At 43.2% G+C, this 23,417-nt stretch overlaps 1 protein-coding gene across 1 annotated transcript; it reads right to left on the bottom strand.

Annotated features, from left to right (window-relative positions):
• Positions 1–166: 166 nt before the first annotated feature.
• CYP27A1 (cytochrome P450 family 27 subfamily A member 1) lies at positions 167–21,522 on the bottom strand. Its single transcript, XM_070954978.1, has 9 exons — positions 21,274–21,522; positions 14,359–14,549; positions 11,285–11,484; positions 8,084–8,281; positions 7,689–7,849; positions 5,696–5,862; positions 4,544–4,625; positions 3,456–3,659; positions 167–803 (listed from the first exon to the last, which is right to left on the bottom strand). Exons 1-9 carry the CDS (start codon positions 21,505–21,507, stop codon positions 678–680), a joined length of 1,563 nt encoding a protein of 520 aa, XP_070811079.1. The 5' UTR covers positions 21,508–21,522; the 3' UTR covers positions 167–677.
• Positions 21,523–23,417: the final 1,895 nt, after the last annotated feature.

Below are 23,417 nucleotides of genomic sequence, written 5' to 3'. Positions count from 1 at the left end.
GTAATAGTCCCAAAGGTGCTTTTTTCAAGAGGCAACTGGACTTTCTTATTTTTTTGTTTTCTTCCTTTTTTTTTCTTTTTCTTTGAAGACGTTTCGCTTGTGGCAATAGTATGAACCGCACATCCTACATACACTTCTCTGAAAGGAGGGAGCATATAGAATTGAATGCATGAAGGCCTCCTCCCATACAAAGAGGATTTTTAATGGGTTGAAGCAAGATTGTTGTTGTTTTTCGTTCAGTTGTATCAGATTCTCAGAAACCGCCTGGACAAGTCCCTATAGTTTTCTTGGTAAGGTTTTTTGGGAGTGGTTTGCCATTGCCTCCTTCTTAGGGCTGAGAGAGAAAGGGTGCTAGCCCAAGGTGACTTAGCTTGGCTTTGTTCTGTACTTCTAAACTTGACCCCTGATTATTGAAAGCCCAGGAACAGGAAAGCAGGATGCGGGCAATCAAACTTATGGGTGTACTTTTGAGGGAAGCCTGCAAGGCTGCAAATGTTGCTTTTGGTGAACTGCATATAGAAAATCCACTAGTACAGGTAAGAGGGAGACCCTCTTAGACTGAATCCCGCCTGAAGAGCGGAGCACCTCAAGCACTATGTCAGTAGACCATCCAGGTCATAATCCAATCCCAGAGCAGATTCTCTAAATCCCTGCAGACTCTCGGGCTGAATAAAGCATTAAGGCATTGTCTGTCGGTCAAGGAAATCCAAGTTAATAGGCTTGTCTGGAACCAGCACAATACGGGAGACAGACTTCACGTCAGTGCATTGCGGGTCTGGTCTGATCAAGAACTTCTGCATTATCTGGAAACAACCCAGAGAAAAATTGCACATTATTTCATGGGCTTCCTGTCTGGTTCTACCTTGCCTTACATCCCTTCACATTACAGATAGTCCTCGATGTTCATTTAGTGACCGTTCGAAGTTACAACGGCACTGAAAAAAGTGACACAACCATTTTTCAGACTTATGACCATTGCAGCCTTCCCCATGGTCACGTGATATACATTCGGATGCTTGGCAACTGACTCATGTTTATGACCGTTGCAGTGTCCCGGGATCATGTGATCCCCTCGTGCAAGCTTCTGACAAGCAAAGTCAATGGGGAAGCCAGGTTCACTTAACCACCAGGTTATTCATTTAACAACTGCAGTGATTCACTTAACAAATGTGGCAAGGGAAGTCATAAAATGGGGCAAAACTCAAGTAACAAATTTCTCAGTAACATACATTTTGGGCTGAATTGTGGTCATAAGTTGAGGACTACCTGTACTTATATTTATTTCTGACCTGCTGCATCACAGCATTTTATGTCAAAATGGTTGCCAGTTGGCAAAGTCATGAAAATGGAGAAGAATGGAGAAGAAGCGAACTAGGTGTGTTCAGCCTATGCTCAGGGGAGACATGATAGCAGTCTTCCAATAATTGTGGGATTGTCACAAGGAAGAAGGTGTAAAATTTATTCTCCATAGCACCTGGAGGCAGATAAAGAAGCAATGGGTGGAAGCTCATCAGAGGGAGATTCAACCTGGAAATAAACAGGAATTTCCCTACGGTAAGAATAATTAATTAATGGAACAGCTTGCTTCCCAGAGTTATGGATGCTCCATCGCTGGAGGTTTTCAAGAAAATACTGGACAACTATCTTGTTTCCCCCAAAATAAGACATCTCCTGATAATCGGGCTTTTGAGCGCATGGCAATAAGACCAAGCACTTATTTCAGGGTTCAAAAACATATAAGACAGGGTCTTATTTTCGGGGAAACACAGTATTTGTCTGGGATGGTATAAAGACACCTGCCTCAAGCAGGGAGTTGAACTAGAAGACCTCCAAGGTCTCTTCCAGCCACATGATACTATGATTTTTATTGCAGTTGTTAAATGAATTGTGCAGTAGTTAAATGAGTCCAGTTTCCCCCATTGACTTTGCTTGTCAGCAGCTAACTGGGAAGGTTGCAAATGGTGATCAGACGACCCTGGGCTACTGCAACTGTGATCCATACATGGCCAATTGCCAAGCACCTGAATTTTGATTATGTGACCACAGGGGATGCTGCAATGGTTCTAAGCGCAAGGACCAGTTGTAAGTCACTTTTTTCAGTGCCATTGTAACTTTGAATGATTGTAAGTTGGGGACTGCCTGTACTTTTCATCTAACCTATCTTCCACCTTCTGAGAAACAAGCTCCATTACCTGAGCCTGTGTCATTGGCAGGAGAGGACTCCGAGAGTGAAGAAGAGGAGTTGGCAAGGCCTCCCTCTCCAGGACCCTCCTCTCTGGCAATGCCTTCGGTGTCCGCCGAAGGGCAAGAGATAGGGCCGGGGCCAAGCACGTCCACGCAGCCACAGATGGACAGTGATGAGGGTAATGAGTCTTGGCTGGATCCACGCCAGCGTCGCAGAGATAAGCACGTGCAACAGAAGAAAAGGCGTGCCCGAGATTAGGCTGAGTCACTGGACCACACCCCACAGGATATAAAAGGGAGTGTGGTGGCCAGTCAAACCTTGTGTCGAACAAAGCTGAAAGCTTCCACGCCATTCTGCATTGCCAGACTTTTGCTATAAGACTTTGCAGGATTATCTCTGGACTTGATTAACTCTGTAATTATTGAGCTGTTTCTTTTGATGTATCAGAAGTGGGGAGAAGTTATCTCTCCTCTTCGTAAATAATAAACTCTTGGCAGGCAGCCACTAGGTTGTTGCCAAGTTCCGTTATCATAAGGAAAAGGATTTTGCCAGCTGGTTTGGTCTTTAACTCTTGAACGTCTGTTGGTGTGTGTGCGTATGGTTGGGGACAGAACAATCCCCTACATTAACAGACAACAAAAATGGGGACGGGAAGGGTGGAATTCCACTGATTTCCTTGTGGACAGAAATCAGGCTAGAATCCCAGAAATGAAGTTGGAATTTCACTTTATTTTGTGGCTACGATATCGCAGATTATACAGAGACTGGCAGACGTACACTCACGCACAGAAACTACTGTATTTTTCGGAGTATAAGACACACCTTTTTCCCCCCTAAAAGGGGGTGAAAATTTAGGTGCGTCTTATACACCGAATGTAGCCCCGCCCACCCACTGGCCCTCATCCTTTGGCCTCTGCCTCGCAGCAGTTACCCCGTTGCAAGCAAACAGCAAGAAAAAAAACAGCTCCTTTCAGCTTCAGCACAGCCTAATTAGCACAAGTTGATTGGATCGGCCTCCGGACTCTCAGCTGATTTGCTCTCAGCTGTTTTGCGCAGGCCTCTGTTGCTTGCTGCAAAGGAGTAATTTGCTGGAGCAGATTTTTTTTTCCCTTGTGCTAATCAAGCTATGCTGAAAACGAAAATGAAAGTAAAGCAGGCTGTTTGCTGCAACGAGGCAAAATTGCTGAGAGGCAGAGGGAGATTTCTTTTTCTTCTTTTCCTCACCAAAAAAGGTAGGTGAATCTTATACTCTGAAAAATACGGTACTTACCCTGATAAGAGCCAGGTGCATTTCAAGTTCAGCAATGCGACGTCCTGCACAGGCACGGACTCCATAACCAAAGGGAATGGAACTGAAGGGGTGAGGAGACATCTCTCTCTGGTCTCGCAACCAGCGGCGTGGCAGGAAGCGTTCTGGCTCTGGAAAGTTGGTCTCATCATGTGAGATGCCATAGTGAGCCAGTACAAAGAGGCTCTAAGCCCAATAGAAAGCACAGAAAAAAATTAGAAAAAAGATTTCTGAGTAAGTCAATAGAGATGCTGTTTTTCAACAACGTTCTTCTTCAGGCAGATCTATGATGATGGCAACAAACATGGGCAGAGTCTATATGGGTATCCCTTCCGTGTGGGAAAGATGATAGAATACTGGCATGTTTCCAAAATGCAAATGCTGTCAGTAGACAAAAATCAAGCTCTGTGGTGTATGTGCAACAGGAGCAGAGTGTGTGCCTTCAGCGACTGTTGGTATTGGCCAGTAGTGAGTTCTCAGACAGCATAACTTACTTTGTATTCCATAGAAAAAAAAATCATCTTATAAATAAAATTGCTTTCTAATATAATCCTTGATCCTTATATATTCCAACCCTGAGGTAGTATTCAGCAGGTTCTGACCAATTCTAGAGAACCGGTAGCGGAAATTTTGAGTAGTTCAGAGAACCGTTAAATACCACCTCTGACTGGCCCCGCCCCCATCTAGTCTCTGCCTCCTGAGTCCCAGCTGATCGGGAGGAAATGGGGATTTTGCAGAAACCTTCCCCTGGAGTGGGGAGGGAATGGAGATTTTACTGTATCCTTCCCCTGCCATGCCTACCAAGCCATGCCCATCAAGCCATGCCACTCCCACCAAGCCACTCCCACAGAACCGGTAGTAAAAAATTTTGAATCCCACACTGTTCCAACCTGTCCATTTTCCTTTGCCCAATTCTGCCTAGCAAGGACTGACATTACTAATGGATGCTACATTCCTAGCATGGACTGCTATCCCAATGATTACATTATGTTTCACATTCTTTCTGGTTACTAAGCCCAATTCACGTAGAGATGTCCTGGTTGCAAAATCAATAATACACCAGTACTTACATTCTTCTGGAACTGGTATCCTTGAATGACAACTTCCTTCTCTGCAATAATCCGTGCGTTGGTGGGGACCACAGGATAAAGCCTTTAAAGGGGGAAGTGGCAGATCAGTGGGCAGCATTGAACAGCAGGAAGAGATCCTAATGACCTAGACCAGTGATCGCAACCCTTTTGGATTTGGCCTGTGTCATAAAGTTCATCACCTAGGCCAGCTTGATGACCTTGGACCAGTCACTCATTCTCAGCCCTAGGAAGGAGGTAATGGCAAACCACTCCTGAAAAACCTTGCCAAGAAAACTGCAGAGACTAGTCCAAGCAGTTGTTATATGTCAACAATTGACTCAAATAAATAAAAGGGAGGAAAATAAACCCTGCTTTTAGTCAAGAATGCCAGATGCTAAGGGAGCATTGTAAAAATGTGATTATAGTGTGTTATATTAACTGGCAGAAAAGTTCTGACCCAACTAGAACTCAGGACAATCTCCTTTCAGACCTGTGGCCATCAGGAGCCAAGACTACCTTAATGGCACACATGTGCAAATATGAAAGCCATAGAAAGGCCCACAGAAGCACACATTAAAAATTGGGGAAAATACCATCCTTTACAAGTTTCTGGCAGCTGACAAATATTCTGTTTGTGCGTCACGATTTCCTGAACACATCAAGGGGCCCACTGTCTGATCCAGAATTTTGCATCTGCAAGACTTCCAGCCTGCTTTTATATTCTCATGAACGCAGGTAGCCCTTAGTCCTTGACTTATGACCAATTTACCTTGGAGTTATTTACAACTCAGATTTGAAGTTCTGACAGTTGCTCCTCCCCACACAGTCATAACCTTCAGACACTTAGCAATATGTATTTAAGCTGTTTGCAGTATCCTTCGGTCACATAACTGTTTTTACAACAGCTTTGTTGAAAACCAGCACTTCTAGTTTTCGGCAAAACTGTGCTCACAGCAAACAATTGGTTCACTTAATACCACCACATGAAATTGGGTTGTGATATTGGTGCAGGCTCATTATGGTTGTAATTTGAGAACTATCGGTCATTTTTTGAAAACCCAGGCTGCAAAGCTGCAGCAACAGGCACTCTATCCTTGGTCTGAGGTTAAGACTGCATCCTGCTTCTTTGCTCAACCATAGAGAGGCTCCTACCTGAGAGTCTCCTTGATTATTGCCTTAAGCAGAGGCATCTTGCTGATGTCTTTGGCTTCAGGGATTTGGTCTGCGGGTACCACATTGGCTATTTCCTGGTATAAAGCTTCCTGGATGTCTGGGTTTCTAGCCAGATGATACAAACACCAAGACAGAGTATTGGATGTCTGAAAAGACCAAACGAGAGAGTGAAACTGATAGGCATCGGCTCTGGGCTGGGGAATGATCTCATATGTGTGACGACATCATCACAAATGCTGTACTTGTGTCACAGCTTAGACACTGTAATGCACATGTATAAAGGCATTTGTATGATGATTTCAGTGGTGCAGTGGTTAGAGTGCAGTACTGCAGGCTACTTCTACTGACTGCCAGCTGCCTGCAATTTGGCAGTTCAAATCCCACCAGGCTCAAGGTTGACTCAGCCTTCCATCCTTCCGAAGTGGGTAAAACAAGCACCCAGATTGTTGGGGGCAGTATGCTGACTCTGTAAACTGCTTAGAGAGGGCTGTAAAGCACTGTAAAGTGGTAAATAAGTCTAAGTGCTATTGCTACGATTTTGCTGTATGTGTGTACTATATCCCAACCTAAAAAGGATTAGGTGTGCTTACAAATCTGCCATATATTCTTGCTCGGTTATGATGGGTGAATTTGTTGAGAGTTCCCCTTACAATTCAAGCTGATTCCTAAGCCTGAATCTCTAATTTAGAAGAAGGGTGGGACTCAAATATAGTAATTAAATAAAAATGGTATACAAGATACAATACTGGTAAGATTTTTCAGATATTCACTCATACTGAAAAGGAAAATAAAAAAGGAATGTTATTCTCAGCCGCGGTCATCAGTTCTTTTGTAGCGGATGATTTTTCCAGACATTTGGGGGAAGGCTCATAGTTCAAGGTAGAACTCATGCTTTATACAGAAGAGGCAACAGGTTCAAAATGATATTACTCAAGGTCAGAGAATCAGAAAATGGGATGGAAAGGTTCTCTGGCAACAAGCAAATTACTGCCTTTTAAAATGGCCAACAACTGTGCATCACCATGGGTCTTATGGAGTGTGTTAGTATGAAAGTGTAGTAAATAAAACAGACCATTCAACAAGTAGACAAAAATAAAATCTGACTTTGTACAAAATAGCTTCTATTTATGCTCTAGAAGAGTACTCTTAAACATCTGGTGCAGTCATAGCAAATGTTTGGGCTCAGTGTGTCAAAAATTTGGAGAATGTCTAACTTGACTCTGCTGCCATGCCATGCATGCACACACATCCTGAACCAAAGATAAACAATTCTCTATCACCTCAACCTCACTGATCTAAGCTACCCTGTACAGTGGCACTTGGTAGGGCAAATGTTGGGCCTGAAGTAGAGGCTCAGGTCTTCAGCCCTAGGGCCACTGCTGCCACTCAAAAAGGCCACTTCACACCATTCTCCATTTCCCCTGGAGCCCAGTCCTCCTCAGGATCTGCCACATAACTGCTTATTTTTATGTGATGTTCTCTTTCTGTTGACAGGCCTCTGCAATTTATCTGAGGCTGCTATGGGTTGCATGAGGCCTTTCGTCTTGAATCAGCTCCAGAGAATGGTCTCCAGTGGCTTCTGCAGCCTCTGAAAACTGTATGAAAGCATTCCCATTCTCACATGATTTTCAGAAGGTCCAGAGTGTGCACGGACTCGTGTCCAGAATCTGCACGGACTCATATAGCCTCTTCAGCCTCAGAAAATCACATGAGTACAAAGCATGCTCTCAAGAATAGCCACCAGGTCTTACTGAACATTGGCAAAACATTGTGGTGTGTCACCTTTGACACTCATGTTATAGGTCGCCAACACTGTTCTAGTGCATATTTGGGCTTTCAAGCAGTAGTGTGAGGAATAAAGGTTGATCAGCAGATGGCAACCTGCTTGACAACATGACAAGTGTTTGCCATCACTTTTGCTCCTCAAGCATCAGGGCACCCTTATAGGAACAATAGGAAGTCAATGTCCTACCGTGTCAACACCAGCCAATAGCAGCTCAGTTATGCTTCCGTATATCTCTTCATGACTAAGCTGCCCACTGGTAAGCAAGTACGTCAGGTATCCTGAAACTTCCTCACCCCGTTCCAGACGCTTCTCTAATTCCAAAGTCTTCTGATCGATCAGTTTTTTCCCTACAGCATGAAAGAGCTTCGGTTACTGACGGTTCACAATACTGAGACTAGCAAGACAATATCCATTATAATGGACAAGTTATTCATCCACTGATTCCTTGGCTATGCAAGAAGCTTAAAGAAAATACAAATTCCCCAAGAGGAACCCAGACAAATGCCAGCTCCTTGAATGTCATCAAGCGGATTTGGCTAAAAATTCAGAGAGTTATTCTCAGATCCCCATCATGCACGTACCAAAGGCAAAGATTGTATCCCAGCCTTGTAGGTAGCGGTTAAAGAAAGGCAGCATGTTCCGTGTCCATTTGGGTAGGAAGGTGACAAAGACAGAATTCCTGAACATATATCCAATAGCATCAATGAAATTTTTTGTTTCAACGGGTATCTCTTTCTCTAGACAGCCAATGCGGGTCTCAAAAAGAATATAGGAGATACCTGGAGGTAGAAAATACAGATGAGTCATATAATTATGCACAACGGCAGCCAGTAGGAAAAGAAAACTGCAGTCTAGAAAGAAATGGGTCAGATAAAGATGAGATGTGGGAAGAGTGCCATTAGCCATAAGAGAGGTATTGTGGTTATGCTTCTGATTTGTATAGAAGTACTGAAATGGATGACACTCCAGTGGGCAGGATATACTGTACAGTGGCCATACTGATAATTAGGCAACATTTGTAGACAGTTGATTCAAACTCTCCAGGGTATGATATTCTTCCTGCTTGGAAGTATGGTGTCTGTTCTGAAGGCTCTGTTCCCATGTTAAGGCATCTTTCAGCCTAGGCTTCCAGAGGTGCTACATTTCAGCTTCCTTAATGCCCTAGCCCAGTGGTCACCAACTGGTGGTCCACGAACTGGTGGTTCACGAGAAAATGTTGGTCATCCGTGGCACACCCGGGTGAAGGAGTTGCTCCGGGATGAGCAATGGCCAGTCCTGTGACTAGAGCTCTTGAATATGGGACTGGCCAGGCAGCTCACTTTGCAGCGCAGCCCTTGCCGGCCAGAATGAGGTAATGGTGCAAGGCGGAGGTGGCAGTGCAGGCAGGCCAAAGCAATGGGTGGCGGGAACCCCAGGCTGTTTCTTCCCCCTGCTGTAGCTTCCTGTCAACTGAACCCACCAGTGGCTGTCCCTGCCCCTCGCCCTCCATTCCCAGTCACTCCTCGCCTGGCAAGGGAAGGGCAGGGGATGGAGATTCGCTCCATATTTCAGAGGGGGAGCGAAGCTTCGTCGCTTGCTGGATCTCACAGCCGTTTCTTCCGGCTCTTGTTGGTCCTCCGCGCACCTCAGTCTCTCAGGGAGATGCTTGACTTCCACTCAGCCCCAAGACACTGGCTAGCCCATGGGATGAGAGAGAGAAAGAGAATCAGAGAGAGAATGAAAGAGAGAGAATGAGAAAGAAAGAGACAGAGAGAGAATGAGAGAGAGAATGAAAGAGAGAGAGAGAGAGAATGAGAAAGAGTGGGAGAGAGAGAAAAAGAGAGAGGGGAGAGAGAGAGTGAAAGAGAGAGGAGGGAGAGTGCCTGAAGGACCCCATCCCGTCACTGGGAGTCCAGGCGCTTCAGCAAGCGGCACGCTGGATTCGTATTAGTAGTCCGTGGCGGGATGGGTTCTACTTACCTTTACTACCGATTTGCAACGGGATCGCATGTGCGCGATCGCTTTGCTCACGCACGTGGCTTGCACATGCGCAGATCGCCTATGACAACATCCGGGGTGGTGGGTGGGGCCTCCCACCGGTTTTACTACCAGTTCTTGTGAACCGGTCCGAACCAGGGGCAACCCACCACTGTTCCGTGGGATTTAAAATTATGAACTCGGTGGTCCCTGAGGTCCAAAAGGTTGGGGACCCCTGCCCTAGCCAGCAATTCAAATTCCTAAATGAAAATGGGAATCTTTACTTGACTTTTGTGATAAACTGCTTTGGCTGAATGCCACTGGTCAACGTTCACCCCCTTTATGTATTTGTGGGGATAGAGAATGGAATGGAATGGAATGGAATGGAATGGAATGGAATGGAATAGAATAGAATAGAATAGAATAGAATAGAATAGAATAGAATAGAATAGAATAGAATAGAATAGAATAGAATAGAATAGAATAGAAACAGACTGTAGATAGACACTGTGTGTGTATGTATGTGTGTGTGTGTATACATACATACACATGCATATGGATGGATGGATGGATGGATGGATGGATAGATAGATATGTAGATAGACTGCGTATGTATATATGTATACACACACATATACTCATACAGATACAGAGAGAGAGAGACAGTGTAGAAAGTGTGTGTGTGTGTGTGTGTATACACGTACACATATTTATGTGTCATATACATATACATACAGATACAGATATAAACAGAGATAGATAGATAGATAGTGACACAGCATTCATCCATCCAACATTTCTCTCTCTCTCCCTCTCTCTCTCTCTCTCTCTCTCTCTTCTATCATTGACTTAATTTGGTAATATTACTCAGCCATCTGATTCCTGTTTTCCTTTTCCCTATCTCTACATTGTGACAGCTTTCTACAGTATAGGCAACTCTTCTTTCCTTTATTATTTGTCCATAGCAACCCAGGAAGGCCAGATTGACCCTTCTTTATATTTAACATGTACTGTATGCTTTAAAGAGTGCAAGTAGATCAGCTTTCCAGATGGCAGGGGAATGAAAATAATTAGGCTTGGCCATCTGTATTAAAAGGCATAATTTTTGTGAGTGGCAGATTGGTCTTCCCCTCTCTTCCCCCTCTGCCTCATCCAAATTTGAATCCTACATCCATCCAACATCAACCTAGTTGTTTTGTGCCTCTGATGAAGTAAGCTGAAGGTTATGCCTTTTAATAAAATGTGTCAGAAAAGAATGTACTACTGGATTTTTCCTGCTTTTTGGCACCATAGACTAACCAGTTTTCTTCCTACAATGTCTATAATGAGGAACAGTTTAGCAGGAGGAATGTAATATTCACGCCATTCTAAACAAAATGCTTCTGCATGCAACCTTTTCTCCTGGTGTAACCACAATCTTAAGAAAAGGAATTTTCTTCATGAATTTTGTGGAAGAAGGAAGAAACTATTTTCCTCTCAGTGCAGGCAGCAGTGATAATGTTCAGCTTTACATTGGACTCCCTTTTAAAATCCAGGCCAGACTAAATTCTGCCTAGAGTCATAAGATCTCATATTCAGCTTTATTGTAACTACTTTCACACAACACACTGAACCACAAAGCAGCCAAACCCATTTTAGCCTAGCTGTTGTGCACGCATAGTTTGTGTGGCTATTTTGATTGTTTGGTGTCACAGGATCTCCAAAAGCTCAGATGACTCAGTAAACTGTGGCTAAATAAGTCATAAGAACATCACCTACAAGAAACAGCCTCAGAAATAAAACAACTCAAAGTTCATTCATAGCATCACCACAAGCTACAAACGTACCTTCTAAAGCAAATCGGTACAATAGGTTGGCCATATCTTCAACTTTTACTCCTGAGGAACTTTTCTTTCTTTCATTTTCAAGGTGCACTATGAGATCGGACACCACTTCATTGATGGAATCGGCATAGAGCAAGGCCTCTGAAGGCTTCAGCATCCTCTTGTTCAACACCTGCCGTAGACGGTGCCACCTTTCTCCATCCCTAAGAACGAGAGATACGCTTGGTTAACCCTTTGAGCTAGTCCAGACAGGAAACCAAAACTGTGCATGCTAATACTATCTGGCTCAGCGGTTAAAGACACTGAGCTTATCAGCCGGAAAGCTGACAGTCCCAGTTCAAGACCTGAGTGCCGTGCAACAGAGTGAGCTCCCGTTCTTGCCCCAGATTCCGCCCACCTAGCAGTTTGAAAGCACGCAAATATGAGTAGATAAATAGGTACCACTTCGATGGAGAGGTAACAGCTTTCAGTGTGCCTTTAGCGTATAGTCATGTTGGCCACATAACCACAGATGATGTCTTTGGACAATGCTGTCTCCCTCAGCCAAAAAACAGAGATGAGCACCCCACCCTAGAGTCAGACGCAACTGGATAGGAAAATCTTTACCTTTACTTCAGGGGTGAAATGCTCCCGGTTCAGACCAGATCGCCCGATCCGGTAGCAATGGTGGCGGGTGGTTTGGAGAACTGGTAGCAAAATCCCTGCGCCCCCCCACCCCCCACCATGCCCAGCTGAGCTGCACGATCATCAGAGGCTTTTATTTTTTTTACTTTTAAAAGCATTTTTTTCTACAACCTCTTCCAATGAAAAAATGCTTTTAAAAGTAAATAAATAAATAAATAAATAAATAAATAAATAAATAAATAAATAAATAAATTTATTTCTATACCGCCCTTCTCCCGAAGGACTCAGGGCGGTATACAGCCTATTAAAAACACAAAGACAGACATCAGTTAAAAATAATTAAAATTATTAAATAATTTCAGCTCAAATTTAAAACCCCAAAAATTTAAAACACCCAATTTAAAAATCATTACATTGATACTACATTGATAGAAAAAAAAAAAAAAAGCCTCTGATGATCGCGCGACTCAGCTGGGATCATCAGAGGCTTTTCAAAGCATTTTTTTCTGCAACCTCTTGGCTGAAGAGGTGGTAAAAAAAAAATGCTTTGAAAAGTCTCTGACGATCCCAGCTGAGTTCTTGATCAGCAGAGAGGCTTTTCAAAGCATTAGAAAAAACGCTTTGAAAAGTTTTTTTAAAAGAAAAGTTGGCCACACCCACCCAGTCACATTACACCCCTCCCCCACCAAGCCACACCCACAGAACCGGTAATAACAGATTTTACATTTCACCCCTGCTTTACTTTATTATAAAGTTACAGTAAGAGAATCTTCTTACTGTCTGAAGATTGCATGTCTGAAAGTACTTCTCCCCTTGCCATTACTTTTCACAGATGTAGGAAGGGTCAGTTTTGAGATGCTTTATTAAATTACATTTCTGGTTTGGGCTTAGAGTTAGTTTATCAGAGTGTGGTCTAGGCCGCAGCTCTTCCTCCTGTCTTCCTCCTTTAGGGGCTATGCTATATGCAGGTTACGATATTCTCACAGCCCATTATACATTTTGAGCATGTGTGGAATCAGATGAATTACTAGAATCTATTGGGTGAGTTCACTAGCAGACTTAACTAAACTAGCTAGATGTGGTTAAGTCTACTTTGTCTACAGGGCTTCTTGTTTTACACACACACACACACACACACACACACACACACACAATTTTCTAGAGTTTTTTCCCCACTGTATTTTTTATTTTCTAGGTATATTTTTCTTCTTTTTCTCTTCAAGACACCCTTTTCTTATACAGGTTAAGCTTCTATATATTTTACATAGATGTGTATATGTTTTATTTTATATGTTTGTAAATATATCTATACCAGGGGAGTCAAATGGCGGCCCGTGGGCTGAATGCCCACCCCAGCTCCTCAAAGGGGAAAAAAAAAAATCACGATACGTCATGTGATGGCAATGTGATGCAGCAAGTTTGACACCTGTGATCTACACACGTACAAACATACCCCCCATATACCCCAAAGGTTATGGGATTTCTTTTAAAGAAAGATTAATTGTAATCTTTTTGAAATTTAAGAAAAAATAACAACGCATTAGCACTTTAGTCATATGAGTTATAATTTAAAATATAGAGAGTGTTAGCTGATTATAAGACATTTGGAGAATTTGCACAGTACTGTTATTTAGATCAAAGATCTACAGCAGTGGTTCTCAACCTTCCTAATGCCGTGACCCTTTAATACAGTTCCTCATGTTGTGGTGACCCCCAAACATAAAATTATTCCTAAAGCCATTGAAAATATGTGTTTTAGGCGACCCCTGTGAAAGGGTCGTTCGACCCCCAAAGGGGTCACAACCCACAGGTTGAGAACCACTGATCTACAGTAATGCTAAGACTTACATGACATTTCTGAGGGGAAAAATACTGTTTAAATAATATTTATATCTTCTCCCTTACAGATTCAAACCAGGTATCATGGCTGCACAAATCATGCTCAGAGATTAAGAAGCACAGAGTTTAATTCAGTTTCCCCCCAAAAAACAGTTGCTCTGAGTTAATTACGCAAGCATTCTCAGGAATTCGAATGAAATGTGAGTTGCTCTTCCACATATTTGAAAAAACATAATACCTTCCATGACCGCTAGGCAGGCTTGAGTTACGTTTTCTTAATTTTGCCTAAGGAAAGGTACACATGTCATGGTATGGGTTGTATTGGGGCTAGCCAAGGCAGTAATTAGCTTTTTTTGAGGCACAGCAATTGAGTCATTTTAATTCATATGTGCACATTATAGATAAGCTTTGGGTGTAGCTCAGGGGTGAAATCCAGCAGGTTCTGACAGGTTCTGGAGAACCGGTAGCGGAAATTTTGAGCAGTTCGGAGAACCGATAGGGAAAAATTTTGAATTTCACCCCTGGCGTAGCTGCACATCTATGTGAATTCATATTAGAAGTCTGTTTATTTAATTTCTGGTTAGATTTGTGGTAGGTAACTGCTTGACACTCACTCAGTGAAGGGGCCGTACGATAAGTGCCGTATGTCTCGATGCGCCTTCCAAAGGCTCATGTCACTCCGTATTGGGTATTTTCCCTCCTGACGTAACAGCTCCTCTATGATTTCAGGACTTCCAATATTAATATTAAGATAAGGGCCAGTAGTAGATCTCCATATGGGGCCAAACCTTTTCTTAGAAATGATCTAGAATAGAAAAAGTAATGTTGTTATTTGGAGGCTGTCAAAAAAGTGGGATATATTTGTGTGTTTGTGTGTGCGTGCATAGGTCATTCCAACGATGCCCTTGAAGTGATGTCCCAGTGCCTGGAGGCTGTGCGGATCTGGATGGGGAGGAACAGGCTCAGGCTCAACCCTTCCAAGACTGAGTGGCTGTGGCTCCCGGCATCCCGATATAGTCAGTTGACTCCATCACTGACTATTGGGGGCGAGTCTTTGGCCCCCACTGAAAGGGCTCGCAATCTGGGAGTCCTCCTGGATAGGCAGCTGTCTTTGGAGGAACATCTGACGGCTGTTACCAGGGGGACCTTTTATCAGGTTCGCCTGATTTGCCAGTTGCGGCCCTTTCTTGATCGGGATTCCCTGTGCACAGTCACTCACGCCCTCGTCACCTCTCGCCTTGACTACTGTAACGCTCTCTACATGGGGCTCCCCTTGAAGAGCACCCGGAGGCTCCAGCTGGTCCAGAATGCAGCAGCGCGGGTAGTGATGGGAGCAACATGGCGCTCCCATGTAACACCACTCCTGCGCGAGCTGCACTGGCTCCCGGTGGTCTTCCGGGTGCGCTTCAAGGTGTTGGTTATCACCTTTAAAGCGCTCCATGGCATAGGGCCTAGCTATCTCCGAAACCGCCTGCTGCTACCGATGACCTCCCATCGACCCGTGCGCTCCCACAGAGAGGGCCTCCTCAGGGTGCCATCAGCCAAACAATGTAGGCTGGTGGCCCCCAGGGGGAGGGCTTTCTCTGTGGGGGCTCCCACCCTCTGGAATCAGTTGCCCCCGGAGATAAGAAGAATCCAGGACCTCAATGCCTTCCGTCGTTCCCTGAAAACCTATCTTTTTCAGCAAGCCGGGTTGGCTTAAGAAGAAATTTTTAAAATTTTTAAATTCTTTTAATTAGTCTGTGATTTTTAATTTTTTGGGCCAAATTTTATATATATTTTTAAATGTTTTAATATTTGTATTCTATGTTTTTTATCTTGGCTGTACACCGCCCTGAGTCCTCAGGGAGAAGGGCGGTATATAAATTCGAAATTAAATTAAATTAAATAAATTCATTGGATTCAATTGTTTCAATTATTCATTGGAATAATTGTGTGGAATCAGTTATTCAAACTGATCCAGTTCTTCAAGCTAGAAATGAGGGGGGGGGTTGGTAGGGGGAGACCTTATTCTTTCCTTTCACTTCCTCTCTCTCTCTCCCAGTTTAGAAAAAATGGCAGATAAAATAGGGGTTGAGATCTGTCAAAACTATTGCCAACTCAGCAGTGCTAGCTTCCTGGATGGTTTTTCTCCCTGCCCCATACCCACCCCTGTGAAATATGAGCACTGGAGCAAAGAGGGGGGGGGGAAGAAACCAGGAAAGAAACAAGAATGAGATGGGAAAGGAAAGGAAAGGAAACATGGCTGCTGGCTGTGGAATGTCAAGTTCAATACTAAAACAATTGGTTTACGTTATATGGATGAATGCAAGTGATAAGTAAATATTTGAAACATTTCTCTTTTGGGTCATCGGCCCCGTAACCAGTTTCTGCACTTGCCTTGTTCCTTTATCCAAAAGCTCAATCTGAGCTGTTTCTAGAATAGGGATAAAATCGATCTGAAGATACTGTATTTTCCGGCGTATAAGACGACTGGGCGTATAAGACGACCCTGGACTTTTCCTGCTAAAATATAGGGTTTGGGCTATACTCGCCGTATAAGACTACCCCTCTTCCAACCCACACCAAATAAAAATTAAAAAACATCAACTGGCTCACCCACAATGTAAAAGCAGCTGTGCTAGACCCAAAATGGCCCCTGCAACAAGCAGGAACCTCACACAGCCACAAAAAGCCCAAAAAAACAACTTTCACACTTTACACACACACAACACAACACAACTGGCTCACACACAATGTAAAAAGCAGCTGTGCTAGACCCAAAATGGCCCCTGCAACAAGCAGGAACCTCACACAGCCACAAAAAGCCCAAAAACCCAACTTTCACACTTTACACACACAAAATTCCACATACAGCTTTGTGAGATTTTGTGTTTGTGTAGTTAGAGTGAAACACTACAGAAACACACTAAATCTCAGAAAACTGCACAAATTTTATTTTATTTTATTTTATTTTTATATGAAAGCTAAATTTAAAACTTCCTAAACTTTAAATGGCTAGGTCTAAAAAAGAACAACTAAAAAAAAACCCAATTAACTATTTTTTTTAAAGCTCCCAAAGGGGGAAAAACTTACCCAATAGAACTTACCCAATCCAACCTTGGCAACTTTAAGACTTGTAGACTTCAACTCCCAGAATTCCTCAGCCAGCAAAGCAAAGCTGGCTGAGGAATTCTGGGAGTTGAAGTCTGCAACTCCCTGCCTGCTTGATTGCAGGCAGGGAGTTGCTTGCTGATAGAATGGATTCAGGCAAGCGAAGCAAGGCAAGCGTTGTGACTAGCAGCTAAAGTAAGCAAGCTGGAGGGGGAAAACTTTTTTCCTTTTACATGGCTCTGGCAATCCCAGCTGAGTTGCCTGATTAGCAGGAAACTCAGCTGGGATCGTCAGAGCTTGGATTGCCAGAGGCATGTAAAAGAAAAAAAGTTTTTTCCTTTTAAATGGTTCTGGCGATCCTAGCTGAGTTGCCTGATTAGCAGGCAACTCAGCTGGGATGGTCAGAGCTTGGCTCGTCAGAGCCTTTCAGGCTGGTCTGCCTGGTTACAGGAGAACAACACCCGGAGTATAAGACGACCCCTGACTTTTGAGAAGATTTTCATGTGTTAAAAAGTCGTCTTATACGCCGGAAAATATGGTACATGGAGTTTTCATTTGTATAAAAATTTAAGAAAAGAATCCCAGGTTTTTTCCCCTCCTTTTTTCTGGGAAGCTCCAATGATATCCAAATTTATCAACATATATTTCTAGCTAAACACAGGATTATGGTTTACAAGATAGTTTTATGTCAATCCGGGAGTGTAACTAATGCTCTCCAAAGGCAAACTTCCAGGGCCCCAAACAGTGGAGAAACTGGGGCGTGACCTTCCATCTGAACTGCAAAACTGGGGGCTTACGGAGGTGTATCTTCAGATACAGATTCGGAAGCCCTATGTCAGTGGTCGGTAACCTTAAACACTCAAAGAGCCACAAAGGTCCTAACCAGAAGCCCCCCGTTCAATTCTGGAGCTGAGCGGAAGTCTGCTTCCCCCACCATAGAGTCTCCTCCTAGCGCAGCATTCTTTTTCCTCTGCTGACCGGAAGTCTGGTTTTCCCCCACCATAGAGTCTCCTCCTAGCGCAGCATCCTTTTTCCTCTACCTGTCCTAACCGAAAGCCCTATTAATTGTGGAGCTGACCAGCGACAAGGAGCTGCAGCAGAAGGATGAAGAGCCACATGCGGCTCCAGAGCCGTGGGTTGCTGACCCCTGCCCTATGTCTTCAGCCCCAAACCCTTGCATATCTTTACTCTTTGTTCTCACCTGATGTGGCTATTCTTAAAAATAAAGTCATGTCATGAAACTTGAATTTAAGTGGCCTAATTTTTGGAACAATTCACAACCGGCCTCACACACTAAGCTATTTAGTTACTACATAGATTCTTAGTAGCCAGGAGAGACACTGGCAGCTTTCCCAAAAATAGATGTTTTCTATGAAAACAGCCTTTGTTTTTTTTTTTGTCCCTTGCAACCCGGCAGTTTTACTGTTGATTGAGTTCAAAGGATGTCCCTGCGGTCCAATGTGTGTATAGCCTGTGATGTCAAGAAGCCATTATTGTGCCTATCAGATTACGATATTTGTTTATGCTTTGGGTATTCTAAAAACACACAAAGAATCTCCAACCTGGTATTTAATAAAATATAATTATATTTGCTGAATTTTTGTTTCATCTGGATAAATCATGTTTGGCATTTATTTCCCGACAGGAGCAAACTATGGATTCTGTAGCAGTAAAGCCAACTAACTGCATATGCTGTTTTTCAAACATGTTATTCCCAACCCATGTTTAGTACACTGTCATGTCTTATCTACTGTGGTGCAATCAAAGTGCCTTTTTTAATCTGTTAGTTTGGAACCCAGCACTTTAATCTGTACATCTGAACTTCTTGCAACAATCTGTTAGGGAAAGCAGAGAAAACAAGTTAATTTCTGAACAATCAGGCTGGCAAGTAGCCTGTGCTGACAAAGGAATTCAAATATTTGTCTTGATTTTAAGTGAAAAGGCAGATGAAATATTTATTCTGGCCTATCCACTGGATCCATTTTCTCTCTTGAGAATTTTTCCAATATCCTTTTTGTATAGGGAATTAAAAAAAACAGAAGGCATCTACCAGTAGTAGGGACTGTTGTTATTAACACATTTTATTAAATCAACGTTTTGTGAACAGAGTCCTCCTGGTTTTTCACTGCCATAGACTGCTCATCTATCATGTTTATATTTAGTGTAAAGAATGGAAATGCCACATTCCTGGAGGACATTTATTCTTTCTCATATCAAAAATGCTAACAATGAATAGTAGTGAAATCAGAAATGAGGAAGAGAAGAGAAGAGAAGAGAAGAGAAGAGAAGAGAAGAGAAGAGAAGAGAAGAGAAGAGAAGAGAAGAGAAGAGAAGAGAAGATGGACTCAACCTTATTTTTCTAACTACCACATCTTTCTAACTTCCCTTTTTCCTCAGGTAATTTCTTATCTCCAACTCCCCAAGCACCCTGCAAATGCAAAAAATGAGTTGACTGCTTTTGAAGCTTCAATATGACTAGAGGAGACAATTGGAAATTAGGACACAGGAACTGTTTAATTCCATTTCAGAGCATGACAACAATGGGACATTATCGACTTAAAAAGCCATGCTGTCAACATCTGTAGGAAGTGACAGGTCCCCAATATTCTTAATTTTATTGGCTTTGGTATATATAGGAAGAGGTAGCAATGGTGATTTATGTAGTGCTTTGACATTTACATCTTTTAAGGTTTTTTTAGCATACATTCTTCTATTTTTTTACGGAAGACAACCTATTACCTGGCTTCACAGATCACATTAAACCATGGTTTATTTAACCAAGGCTTGTTGAAAAAGCCAGAATTAACTATATTTACTCAATATATATGAATCAGGTAACAATCTAAAATGTTTGAGCCCAGAAGCAATTAAGTCAAAACCATACATACTAAATTTTGGGTTAATCTATATCTTATTTCATAAAATTTCCCTTTTATTTGCATAACCAATGATGGATACAGATTCCAAGTGGAAAGGAAAAGTAATCATACCCTAGAACAAGGGTGTCAAACTCACATTGTCACAGCAGTGTCGGGACTTTCCCCACCTTCATTAAACTGTGCATGGGTGTGGCCAGCATGTGATGCATCCGGCCTTTGGGCCGGGAGTTTGACAGCCCTGCCCTAGAAGAACCTTCCCCATCTGGTGCCCTTCGGATATTCAGATGCAATCCACCTGCATCAAGATGGCTATGGAATGTAATTATTTGATATCAGATTAACTGAACTTTTGAAGAAATCAGTTGGGGAAAATTTTCCTGAGGAAAATACAAAGCATCTGCAGATGTAACCTGCAAGACAATACACACTTATGTACATTTAGTTAGTATTTAAAATGACACGCCTCAGAGGAGATACATAAAATTATCAAGCAATCCTCTAACCGTTTGAAACTTGGAAGTTTTAATTTCGGGTTGCATAAATGGCCCAGAATTGTGAACTTCCCTAATGCCTCTTGAAATGTGTGCCTTCTGTCACATGTTTTGACTGACATGGATCATTGTTTTAATACTTTCTCCTGGCTCAACTCTTTTTTAATTTGTTGAATTCCAGAAGCAGTGCCATATGCCATTGGCACTGGAATGCTGAGGCCAAAGTTTTGTTTGATCTACCAAGAGTCATCTCCCAAATTATTGCAAATAATGGGATGGAGCCCATTAGATGGTTAGAACGAGCATATGTTCTTGCCAGGGGGGGTTGGTGGAGGATTACTTTTACTTTTATTTTTTATTTCTTTTATACAGTGTTTTTATAATTTTGTTAGCCGTCTTGAGTTGCCATGTACTAGTAGGCGGCAATATACATTTTCTAATTAAATAAATAAATAAATATAACTAATTAACTAACTGGCTAGCTAGCTAACTAACTAAATATGGCTTTGAGGGGTCCTTGGTGCTCTCCGAGCCTGCTTGTTTTCTTGAAGACATTCTGCAAGAAAGTGAGAGAACATTTTCTCTAGGACTGAAGATTCATTACTAGTTAGAGTAACGAAACATCTGCAAGAAAACAAGCCAGCTCAGAGAGCACCAAGGACCCCTCATGTCAACCCTGAGCTGCAAATATTCTCCTTTAAATACGGCTTTAGCAGAGGGGGTAGGTTAAACTCAAGGGCATCTGAACATAAGCAGAGTGGCTTTCTCCCCACTCCATCCTGACCCTCCCTAAGTCACTTCGGTGGATAATACCACGGTAATACCACGAGCTCCGTAGCAGCAAAAACAGAGCTTCATTCTTCGACGCGCAATTCTTAGGTGCTCCAGCAGCACCCGATGTCCTTCCCGGACAGGTTGTCGCCTGTTCGCTCATCTCCAGACGGCTGTGCAGCCTTCTGGCTACTTGAGACGAGCGATGTAGGTAAAGAAAGCCAAGTTGTTCCCTCCAGAGATCTCCCCCCACCCCACTGCCCCGGAGACATCCCCGGACCGGTGGCCTCATCACCTGAAGTTGGTGCGTGTGCAGCAAGTAGCCTTTCACGAAGAGCCAATAGAGGGTCTCAAGAGACCCCATTCCGGGCAACTCTTCCGGGCTCTTTAGCCGCTCTTCATGCCGGGGGATCGAAGCTGACTCTGCAACGCTGGAAGTAGCCCTCCAAAGGGGAGCGGGACGGGGTACTCCGGGCGGCGATTGCAGGCAGCGCCCCAATCTCCCGGCAAAGCCGCTCCACTTCACCATAGCGCGGCTGGATCGGCTAAGCAGAGAAAGAAAGCGGAAAACAGTAAAGGAAGTTGACTTCCAGCCAAGCGCGGGAGGAGCTGTCCAAAGACGTAAAAGTGGAAGAAAGGAGGAAAAAGAAAAAAATAAATAGAAGCGGGCGGACCCAGTTAGGAATAGCCGTCGATTCTTCGTGGACTCGCTTTCCCAAGAGGCCGTGCGAGGGCGATTTGAAGAGTCAAAAACACCCTTCCCCGCCCATCACTTGTCGGATTTAGAGATAGGGAGATAAGATTGCGCTCGGGTTGTTTTGAATGTCCAGTTCTACCAGTTGCGGAAGATTCGGCACTGCAAGGCTGAGATCACGAGTTTTTCCACCCGGGATCAGAGCCGAGGCGTCTCTGACAATACCTTCCGATCAAAAAACCCCCTCCCGGTTTCTCTCAGGCGTCCTTCCTGTCAGCCTGTTTAAGGGACAATTCGCATTATGGGGCAGCCGAAAAGTTATTAGTATTGTCGTAGCCAATCGTACTGACTTTCTGGGCTGCCTTCGGTTTAGAATGGGTAGGAAATTGTAGCAAAACAAACCGAAGGAGCAGCACACAATTCAACATCTTAATCCCCAATCGCCTCTCCGAACTGAAGCAAAACACGCATGCATGCCGCATTTGTCAATGGAAAGATGCCTAAAAGGTTCCCCACGCTATTAAGTTTAATACAGGGGTGAAATCCAGCAGGTTCTGGAGAACCGGTAGTGGAAATTTTGAGCAGTTCGGAGAACTGGCAAATACCACTTCTGGCTGGCCCCAGAGTGGGGTGGGAATGGAGATTTTGCAGTATCCTTCCCCTGCCACACCCACCAAGCCACGCACACAGAACTGGTAATAAAAAAAATTGGATTTCACCACTGGTTTAATATTACCAGAGAAACTTGTTTAAAAAGGCAAGAGTTGCTTGGCATGCAGAAGTAATTAAAGGATCGGATTTTCTCTGAAGGCAGTACAAAAAATAATTTTCTTTCTGTGCTTCCTTCTTTCTAGCTTCTACCATGAAAAATATGTCAACTCATGGTCTAAAATAAAACAATGCATCTGCCTGTATGGAAGCTATACATGGAAGGAGGACATTTAAATGTTATCCCCCTTGTTCTTCTATTTACTCCTATATCCCCATGTGGAGGAGAGAGTCATGGCTGCCTTAAGCTGAGCTGAATTCTTGATAAGGACATGGACAACAAGTGATTTATTGTTCCACAGGTGGGAAATTCTTTGCCAATACCTTTTTCCTGACATGTTTTTTGACTTCCCAATCTACCCTCCAATCCTGAGCTTCTGGGATGACCTTCATCCTCACCCCACCCATTGACACCCAAACCTTGCTTAGATTTTTTTTTTTTGCTTTGAGATCAGCGATGTGCTGCTGCTCGCTGGGACATCAGTAGCCATCAGAATGACTGAAACAGAGCATCCAGCTTTGTAAATTCATTCTGCATCAATAACCCGAAGGCAGGCAAAGTCATAAAAGAATTCTACTGGTTCAGACTTGCTGGATGTCTTAGATTTGCTGTGAACAGCAGCACTCTCGATGCACACAAAAATGTTTTATGAGTCCACTTTCTGGAAGCAAGGAGAGGACTTCGCTTTTGCAAGAATTAATTAGAAACCAAATCACTTTGGAAAATTAATACCTTTGCTATTATAGGGTAACGTATAATCTTAAAAAGAAAGAAATCTCCTCCCTCCTTTTTTTTTCTTTATTCTCTTTTCCGCCCCCCCATCCCCACTCCAACAGGCAGGTTCTTTTCCATTTTAAGGGATTGGAAAGAAACGAACAGAGTTTCAGGTAAAGCCCAAGAGATATGCTCTGGTAATTAATAAACATGTCTCATCTTGTTTTAAAATTGCTGGTTGTAGTTCTGTCAATATATATTC

This window comes from Pituophis catenifer, unplaced genomic scaffold, assembly GCF_029215685.1.
Source record: "Pituophis catenifer annectens isolate HBS135680 unplaced genomic scaffold, rPitCat1.0.hap2 SCAF_1, whole genome shotgun sequence".
Classification (NCBI taxonomy): domain Eukaryota; kingdom Metazoa; phylum Chordata; class Lepidosauria; order Squamata; family Colubridae; genus Pituophis; species Pituophis catenifer.
Note: the sequence above shows the minus strand (reverse complement) of the source record. Positions and strands in the feature narration are given on the sequence as shown.

What these genes read in the sequence shown, in the direction of transcription:
- CYP27A1 (XM_070954978.1), bottom strand. Translation starts at nt 21,507, where the DNA reads ATGGTGAAGTGGAGCGGCTTTGCCGGGAGATTGGGGCGCTGCCTGCAA. An exon ending in ATAATCAAGGAGACTCTCAG is followed by an intron (nt 4,626 to 5,695) that starts GTAGGAGCCTCT and finishes CCCCCTTTAAAG; the next exon opens with GCTTTATCCTGTGGTCCCCA. An exon ending in GATACCAGTTCCAGAAGAAT is followed by an intron (nt 3,660 to 4,543) that starts GTAAGTACTGGT and finishes TATTGGGCTTAG; the next exon opens with AGCCTCTTTGTACTGGCTCA.